Consider the following 8877-nt stretch of genomic DNA (forward strand, 5'->3'; position numbering starts at 1 on the left):
TTTATATATATTTTTTCCACCTCTGCGCTTCTGTAACAGCCTCCCAAAAAACTAACAATATGTATTAAAAGAAATATTGCCTCATATGGACAAAGAAGCAACTTTAGCGAGAGTAGTGACACGTGATTTCCTAATGCCGAATCGCTTCAATTTAGAAAGGGTCACTGGCTACTACGAGGAACTATATTTGTGGGGAGGTGAAGTTGAACAGTTAGTTATCTGCATGACAGGAGATAAAGTATTGCTACTTACATAACTACTTTCAAGGTGTTACATCTAATGTTTCAAAATTTTAAAGGATGAGCCTACTTGAGTAAAAGTTACAAAATGAAAGACGTTTACAATTCCGTGTAATGCTGAATTGGAGTGCAGCTCTTGAGGAGGAGGGGGGTGGGTATGCCCCTCCTCCCCCTCCGTACACTCCCCTCCCATTTAGCAGAAAATTTTCGCTAAATTTCCTACTAAATTTAGCAAAAAAATTTCACCGTTAAATTTAGTTGTAGCATTTTCCCGTTAAATTAAGCGGGGAAATTTTCCCGCTAAATTTAGGGGAAAAGATTTTACTTTTAATTGACATATAGCTGAATTAGTCAAAGAAGCTTTCTTAGACATTTTAACCCTGGAGATGTGGGGCAAGGAGGACCAACACGACGCAGATCTCCAAATGTTTGGACGTCTGTGTCGTGTTCATCCTTCTTGTCCCCACTCTCCAGGGTTGAAATCAAACCTGCAGCCTTGCTTTAACTTCAAGCTTTCTTGTCAGTTTTGTGTCCATTCAGCGTGTTTTAGCAGTAAAAAGAACAAAGTCATGCACAATACCCAGGTTAAAAGTTCTTCCCGCAAAACCTTTAGCAGAGTGACGGCGGGAGAGAAGGCAAGTGGACTCACCTCCAGCATTTGGTCACTAACGTGGAAAGAGTGAAAAGACTCCTAAAAGGAGCTTGTCCTGCTTTTCTTCACCTGCAACAGAATATAGACTGAACAAGCCCATGCCACATTTGAGTCAGAAACTTTGTCTCCCGTTCTTCTTGGGGGGAGGACTCGCCTACCGAGCAGTGCACCCAACTGGTACCCAGGGGCGGATTTAAGGCGGTTGGGATTTGGCTTGGGGTGCTCCGCAATCAGATGTTACGTCACAAATTTAATATCACGGATGGATCCGATGTTGCAGACGAAGGCAATTGCCATTTCACCAAAGACTAGGCTCTTTTCTTTGTTTTTTTTTTGTAATAAAATCATTTTTTCCATAAAAACAATTTATCCTTAGGGGCTGAAAGGTGCAGTATTGCCCCTTTCCCCCCCCCTAAAGGACCACCACTGCTGGTGCCCAATCTCAATCTCAAAAGAGGCGAAAGATAGCATGGCGGCGAATGAAGAGGGCGCATACGAGGTTCCGAACCTCCAGGTGTCTCTCTAGAATCCCAAGTGCAACAGCACGGACGTCTGGCCAACCTCTTCTGCAGGGCTGCAGTATGCGGGCAGCCACCTGAAGGAGCTGCAGCGGGCCATGAGGAACCCCACGGCCAACCTGGGCCTCATCCTGGACGAAGGCTCCAAGAGGGTGTGGCGCGCCGTTGGGCTCAGCACGGGGCCCCCGCTCAACGAATACGTGCACCCGCGTCTCACGGCCTCCGCCACGCTCGTGAGTTGCACACAACTGCCGTCTGCCTCTTAAACTCACACCCCAAAGGTCGTAATTTTGGTTGTTGTCTAGAACGGTGCAAGCTGTAGTCATAGACGCGCACAAAAAAACAAATCCACATGTGTGCACAAAATTTTATTGTTGGCGCTTTTCTCTCCCTCTTCTCACATAACTGGGTTTGATGTCCGTATCGTAGTTTCGGTTGTGACTCTGCCAGGGCAGCCTTTCACGCAGAAACGGCGCGACGTAGCCGCTCACATCGCTCACTAAAGTCCAGCGCGCGTCCTCTTCGACATTACATCGTTTTCAAGAATTTGAGATCGCAGAAAGAGCCATAAAGAAATCCAAACTTGAAAGTGGAGCGTCGTCTGCTCGCAGCTATGGGCGGCACGTACGGAGGAGAGCAGTTGATTGTGGGACACGGGTCGGAACGGGACGGTTCCGAGACGCGAGAGAAACTCGAGTTGCAAGATGCTCAATTTTTGGCATCACTGCTGTGGCGCAGATCGTGCGGGAACTTCGAATGTGGCTGTGGAAAGTGGGTTTTTGCTTCACAAATACTGAGTTCCGAAGTTTTGAATTTTGAGGGTAATGTACAGGCATCATTTTCAAGCGTTTTGGATAATAATTGAAAAAAAAAAAAAATGGTTTTGACTTGTCAGTGCCCTTCGAAGGCCCGTTCACACCCTCAACTTTACTTTGGACCGAGCTCTTGCGATCTCTTACGACGAGAGGACATGCTAGCATGCTGGCGCCATCCATGAACTGACCCTGGAAATGTGTTTCACTAGAGCGAAGAATTTACGGTATTTGCGAGGTAAAAAATGTACATACTGTTTGTGAAACGTGGTTGTTTATAGCATCGTCAAAAGTTTTTCGAGCCAAGGAAAATATACTTTAAAAAATAGGAAATGTATGGAATGTGTTCCTTGTTAGATGGCGCCACTGTGTTCTTTCGTCGTAAGCAGTTGCAAGTTTACGCAAAATGTGTAGAGGGCGAGGGTTACATAAAACAAATGTCCCTAAAAAGTGTAACGAGCTCAATTTAGCTGACTTACGTCCCGCCAAATTTAGTAGGCAGCATTTCCCCGTGAAATTCTGCGGGAAAATTGAAGCGGTGTATTACATGCCTGTAGGTTGTACCACTCAATGTAGTGAGGAAACCCTTCCCACTGAACTTAGCAGAATTTGGCGTGACTCTCGAGCTCGGTAAAGCTTATAAATAAAAACCCATTGCCGCTCAATACACACTCTGTCTCCTGAATTTGCCCGTAAAATAGAATACATTTAATGTTTTTTTTTCTTTTTTCGTTTGAAGGCGTCCAGGAGCGTCGAGCAGTTTGGAGCGGCTGTGGAGCACCTCCTGATCCAATACGGGAAGAACATCATTGGTGAGTCGACGACCCTCGTGTGGAACGTGCCCCAAGTGTCGTCGTAGTCGCGAAGGGCCTCTGTTTCTCGTCGCGTCTTCATGGCCGCCCTTTCTCTCGATTCATTCTCGATGCTCTAGTAAATTGTCTGTAGCCGTAATTATGCAAGTAGTGCATTCTTTGTTCAATCAGCTTTCTCCTTGCATGCATTATTTCTTCGTAGCGAGTGTGAAGTACTAAAAACTGCCATGTTCTGACTGGCTCGTGGTAACTAATCTACCTACACACTGTCATGTTGCAGGTCTGTGTAGGGGTGTGCCATCTTGCAAAATGTTTGATGTTGCGTATCATACCCGAGAACACATAACAACGCTTTTCGGGCCAGGTGAATGAACTATGCGTCGCGGAAAGCTCGAACTCCTTGAGAATGTGACGCTAGCAATTGGAATAGAATGCGAAAGTTGGAGAACATGACGGTACCTGGATCAAAAGATAATTGGGGAAAACGAGAATTTCCTGTGACCGACGTTCGCCTAAGATCGTCAAGAAAAGAACTGACATTGTGGACGCATGTGAGATTGATATCAGTGAAAAACGCTTGTCAGCAAGAAAGAGAATATTGTTTTATTTCTTGCTGACACATATTTTTTCACCTAAACAAATGCTACAGGCGCCAACATGACGTCGTGTTCTCAAACTTCTGCACTCTACTCCAAATGCTGGCGTCGCATTCTTACGGAATCTGAGCTTTCTGCAATGCATAATTTATTTACTCGGGTCAAGAAACGCGGTTTTCACTTCTCGAGAACTCCCTGTACACAATTTGAATGTGATCTTTTTTTTCTATCTCGAAAATTCCACGTAAGATTGAGGGCTGTCAAATTTTAAACTAGCAACAAAAGAAGAAAAAAAGAAATTAAACTGAATAATTGTTTTCTTGATATGTAAAGCATGGTTTCGCTAAAATGTTTTTTTCATATTCTATTTTATGTACATTTATTTGTTTGAAAGTTCATCTTGCTTTCTCTACTAAGGGCATCGCTACTTGCAAGATGGTATACCAGAATAAACAAAACATTTCACTAATGATTGGTGATTTTGTTTGACCACTTCACAAACAGTTTAGAACTAGATGAGGACGATTATCGGCAAATCGGACTCAAGGGTGGGGTGTTGCCGGCACGTAAAGGTGGGCACAAAAACCCAAAGCATGAGAGAAAAAAAGACATTCCGACGAGAACGCCGTTTGTTGCTGCTGTGCTCACGGGATCGCTCCCTTCAGCCAATGGAAGTGAGGCACCACTCGGGAGGGAGCCCTGCTGTATATTTTTCTCTCAATCGTGACACTTCTGCATTTTGGCTTCGCGTCTTGCGTTTTTTGCGAGTTGCCCTTGTTAAAAACATATTCAATGTTAAAATATATATCTTATCTTGAAATTTGAATTTCGGGTACCTCTTCCACTTCGATTCCTAAAGCTTAATCTTTTCAGTATCAAACTTAGTTTTCCTCCCTTCGAGCCATTCTCTCGTTCTGTTCCCAGAATTGTTTTTCTCTGCCAATAATTCCTTTGACTCTCTGGTCAAGGAAAGATCACTCGAGTCGGAGCTAGGCGCTGTGTGGACCAATTGACTGACATTGACTTGCACTTCTTGATGAAGGAAGTAAAGAAACTCTCGTGAAGGAGAGTGTCTTTTACTGGAACAGGAGTTGAGCAAAGTGATCAGAAACGTGTTTTACTCGGATTTCTGCGGGGCTGAATGTTTCGAACGTGTTTCCAGGGAGCACGCCAGAGAAACACGGAACTTGGCACAAGCTTGGCAATCCTAGGGGCCTAACTTGGGCCTAATACGCTTTTGTCCCAAGGCATTAGCGAGTGCCAGAGATCTATGGCTTTTCTCTGTCTCACTACATAATGGCCAAACTGCCAGACACGAGCTTAAAGTGCCACCCATGAATCGAAGAACCAACAGCGAAGCCTACATCTGGCAGTTGTTTGTGAATTTAGGTCCAAAGTTGCCACGTGAAAACCGAACAATCGGAAGTAATCCTAACTCTGGCACTTGTTTGGCGAGGCAGAGATGCTAGATGACAGCCAAAGTACCAGCTGTGAAGCCTAACCTTTGCACTTGTTTGGCGAATTAGGGCCAAAAAGGTCAAGTTTTTGGCCCAAAGAACTGCGCTACCCGGGTTTTTTTCTTGCAGACGAGCAGTTCCTGCTGATCCGGCTGGCCAACAGCGCCATCGACACCTACATCATGATCGTGGTGCTGTCAAGGGCCACCCGTGCACTCCAGAATCGCTACCCCAGTGCGGAGCACGAAGCACTCCTGGTAGACGTCATCTGCAATGAGGTGATTTGGCACGATGGCTTTTAGGTGGCGAGGTTGAGAAACACTCAGGGTTGCAATAAATACGAAGGAGGAGCCTATATTCTCACGCGCTTAAATGTTGGCTTATGACAGACCGTGATAATGTGACAATCATATTCGGCGTGACAGAATAGAAGAGAACGAGCTTATTAGGAAAGCCAAATAGCCTCCTCTGTGTAGCCGAAGATTGCAAAGTACGGGCCCAGATTTCCGTAATCGTTTTATTCAAATTTCAACTGAGGTGTCTGCATTCCGACAAATGCTTCATAGGCTGTTGACGCTGCATAACTGTCCTCTTTGCATGCATCTGGAGGCTTCCAAAGGGCTTGCTGCTGATTTATGTCCAATCTCCATTAGTCAGACAGCTTTGTTTAGTTCACATGACTCTTTATATATCTTAGTTATTGTATGTGACCTAAATGATGACACTTTTTCTAATTGGGTGAATAATGTACCTAACTGTTACAATATTGTCTAGATGTTTGCTTCCTGCTCTAAATTTTGAAGGTCCAGTGAACGAAAGCTTGCATTCCTGACGTATCGGAGACTTGTCTTGAACTTACGGCTTCTGCGTCCGACCGGCTGACTCTGCATACCCAAGCGTCATTTCGTTCGTTTTCAGGCTTCGGAACGGGTCCAGATGAACCTGGGGGCGCTGCGATCGGGCGAGAAGCTCTCCAACTTCGCCAAAATGCGGACGGTTGCGAAGGAGATGTGCGAAGCGGGTGGCCCAGTTCAGCTGAACCCCCTCAACGTCTGACGACCTCCTTAACGAGGTGCAAACCGAACTCATAGAGACTCTGAACATTATGGTGTGTTGTAAGGCGAAAAGTGTGACTGCCTTGCCGGAAACTGCTGCACGGTGTGTGGCGGTGGTCGGGGCTCTTCTTATAAGAAATGGGCACATAGATAATTCAAACTTCAGCGGCTAGCAACAGTGAACGCATGGATGACACCATTTGGGAACACCGGCTTGAAGTGCCTCCTCGTTCGTTGATAATATCAGACTAGTAAGTTTGCTGGGTGTGTGCTTTTTTATCTTTGAAAGAAGACAGAGTCACTTATTGTAAGTACTATATGGTTAGGGAACGGGATTTTCTTCTGCTCGGATTTTAGACGGGCCATCTCTCAGGTTCAGCTGGCTCCGTAGTTCTTTTTTCTGTTATTTGTGGAACATTTAAAGGTAAGGACTTCTAGGCACCTGACTACATTCATGACAATGGTATAGTGGCGACTAAATGCCATGAACCTTATGTGGAATAGTAGGCGACAAAAGCGAGTTCGACACGCTCGCTCAATATTAAAGATAAGACTTCTGGCGGTGTTGTTAGGAGTGAATCCTAAATGTTAGTACAGTATTTTCCGCACTATAAGTCGCACTTCGGTATGTCAAGCATTTTCGCAGAAAAGTTGGTACTATAGAAGCCGCGCCTCTTTGCACGGTTCCCACGATGAGCTTTTCATTTTACGCGCATCGATATCTCGAAATGGGAGTTTTGCACAATCAGCTAGTTCACACATACTGTTTGATGTGCAATAACCTTGACGTTTTGAGTCGCGAAAAATGCCCGTAGCACGGGCTGTCTAGCGAGGGCAATTGAGTGTTTTGGAGCAAAAGGACCTAAACGTGCAAAATGAGAAGGTAGTCGGCTTTATTCGAGTGTACACATGCCGAGAGAATGGAAGTTTAATGTGCCAGACACTCGTGAATCAAGCTTTGAACCACTATGCCTATCCTAGGCCGAGTCGCAGAGACGACGTGAGCATCAACGTGCAGGCAAATAGATAAATATTGACACGCTTCTTTCGGTACCGCCAAAAAGGTCGGTTAGCCGCAATCCTTTTTACATGTAGCAACATGGCTGGAGCAGGGCAGATAAAAACTGCTCATCAAGCGGAAACAAAGAAAGACGCGGAAAAATTTTCTGTAATGCGTGCATACCAGCCAACTTACCTTTCAGTGTTACTGGACTGAAGCAAAATAATATGAAACCGTAGCTGAATTAGGCGACGTCCATCACAGGAGCTTTATTCTTACCGTCTTGCCTACCCACATTGAGCCGCTTCGGGGAAACTGTAAAGTTTCTCGTTTTCCGAGTCACTTATGAAAAGTGTAGAAGAGTGTGGCGACAACAGCGCTTCTGGATGGGGCAGCACCACCTACGGCTACGTAGTTACGAGGCTCCGTAAAAGTTGTCGCATGGCGCATAAAAAAAATTATGTATCAATGTGGATTAAAACAAAAACGCATACAAGTGGCATCGTTGTACAATACACACCAAGAAAAATATTTGTAAAAAAACGCGACTTATACTCTGGAAAATATGGTATATGAGTATTTTGTTGTTTCTCAGTTTAAATATAAGTTTTCCTGAGGTGAACTAGTATTACGCCTTGAATTAGCTGTTTTTGGGGGGGTTTCCAAGCAGTGAAGTTGCTTAAAAAGGTGCCAGGGTGTCTCGATAGGGGCGTACAGTAACTATCCAGAAACACAGCGTGGTCTAAATACTGCGGATACATTTTCGCTTTATGGTGCTTCATTATGCAGCGCGTGTTTAGTACTTAACGAGCATTTCTGCAGATAAAAGCTCTATGCTTCAGAGAAGAAAACAAAGTAAAACTCTATGGCCAGCAGGCTGCAGATATCCGTTTACTTCAATCACAGGTTGGGTCTTAGGTTTGGAAACCTGTCTTTCTTCACCAGTCCAACTCCGATTTCCTGTGACATCGCTAGGCAAATAATGAAACTGGTTAGTATTTAATGACTCTGCGATTGAAGATTACTTCTTTGCATGTGCTGTGTTATACAATTGCAGAGTTGGTCACTCGGTGCATACGACGGCCATAGTTGTATCAGCTAATATTTTGGGGATGCTGCTAATTTTATCGGGATAACTATTTTGGAATATGAAATACACAACAGGAAAAGAAAAAGCTTTTGTAAAAAAAATGGGTGTAGTTATCGATACTTTTTTCGCGAGGGTTTGTCATTTTTTTACAATCAGGAACTAAAATTTGGCATTTAATAATTATGTTGCAGTAATGGAAAGGTAACGTCGGTAAAAATGTCTCTGGAGTGTGCACTCCATGAACGATGGGGCGACTCGAGGATTGGAATGATTACCGCCATCGAGGGGTTTCTGGAATAGGATGTGTAGGGGGGTGCCTTTGTGGATGATATGCGCAGGGTTAACCTCTCCTACATTTACATATTCCAGTAAAAAGCAGGGGTCTTACGGAAACACAGTCTTTCCACTACCACATATTTATTAGGTGCTGACCGAGCCACGAAATACATTGTGTGCGCAAGAAGTTGGAGGAAGGACTTGCAAAAAAATTTTGGAATGTGTTCTGGCACATGAACCCTTTCCCCGGTTACATTAAAATGGTACGTTGATGCAAATTGCTTTCGACTTCGCCTTGTTTTTGATGGAACCGGAGATTTTTCGTAATTTAGTTTAATTTATTTGTAGTCACATCTCTGAAAGTGATAGC

The 8877-nt window shown here is 44.5% G+C and overlaps 1 protein-coding gene across 1 annotated transcript in view; it reads left to right on the forward strand.

Moving 5' to 3' along the window:
• The window catches only part of LOC8039025 (very long-chain specific acyl-CoA dehydrogenase, mitochondrial), a 42274-nt gene extending 33485 nt beyond the window's left edge, over window positions 1-8789 (forward strand). Inside the window, exons 12-15 of the mRNA XM_029984542.4 lie at window positions 1464-1642; window positions 2961-3033; window positions 5216-5364; window positions 6005-8789. Coding sequence (XP_029840402.2) covers window positions 1464-1642; window positions 2961-3033; window positions 5216-5364; window positions 6005-6142 — 539 coding nt within the window. The 3' untranslated portion in view covers window positions 6143-8789. The remainder of the gene's footprint in view (window positions 1-1463; window positions 1643-2960; window positions 3034-5215; window positions 5365-6004) is intronic.
• The last annotated feature ends 88 nt before the right edge of the window (window positions 8790-8877 follow it).

This window comes from Ixodes scapularis, unplaced genomic scaffold, assembly GCF_016920785.2.
Source record: "Ixodes scapularis isolate PalLabHiFi unplaced genomic scaffold, ASM1692078v2 PGA_scaffold5__190_contigs__length_132052651, whole genome shotgun sequence".
In the NCBI taxonomy this organism is placed as follows: domain Eukaryota; kingdom Metazoa; phylum Arthropoda; class Arachnida; order Ixodida; family Ixodidae; genus Ixodes; species Ixodes scapularis.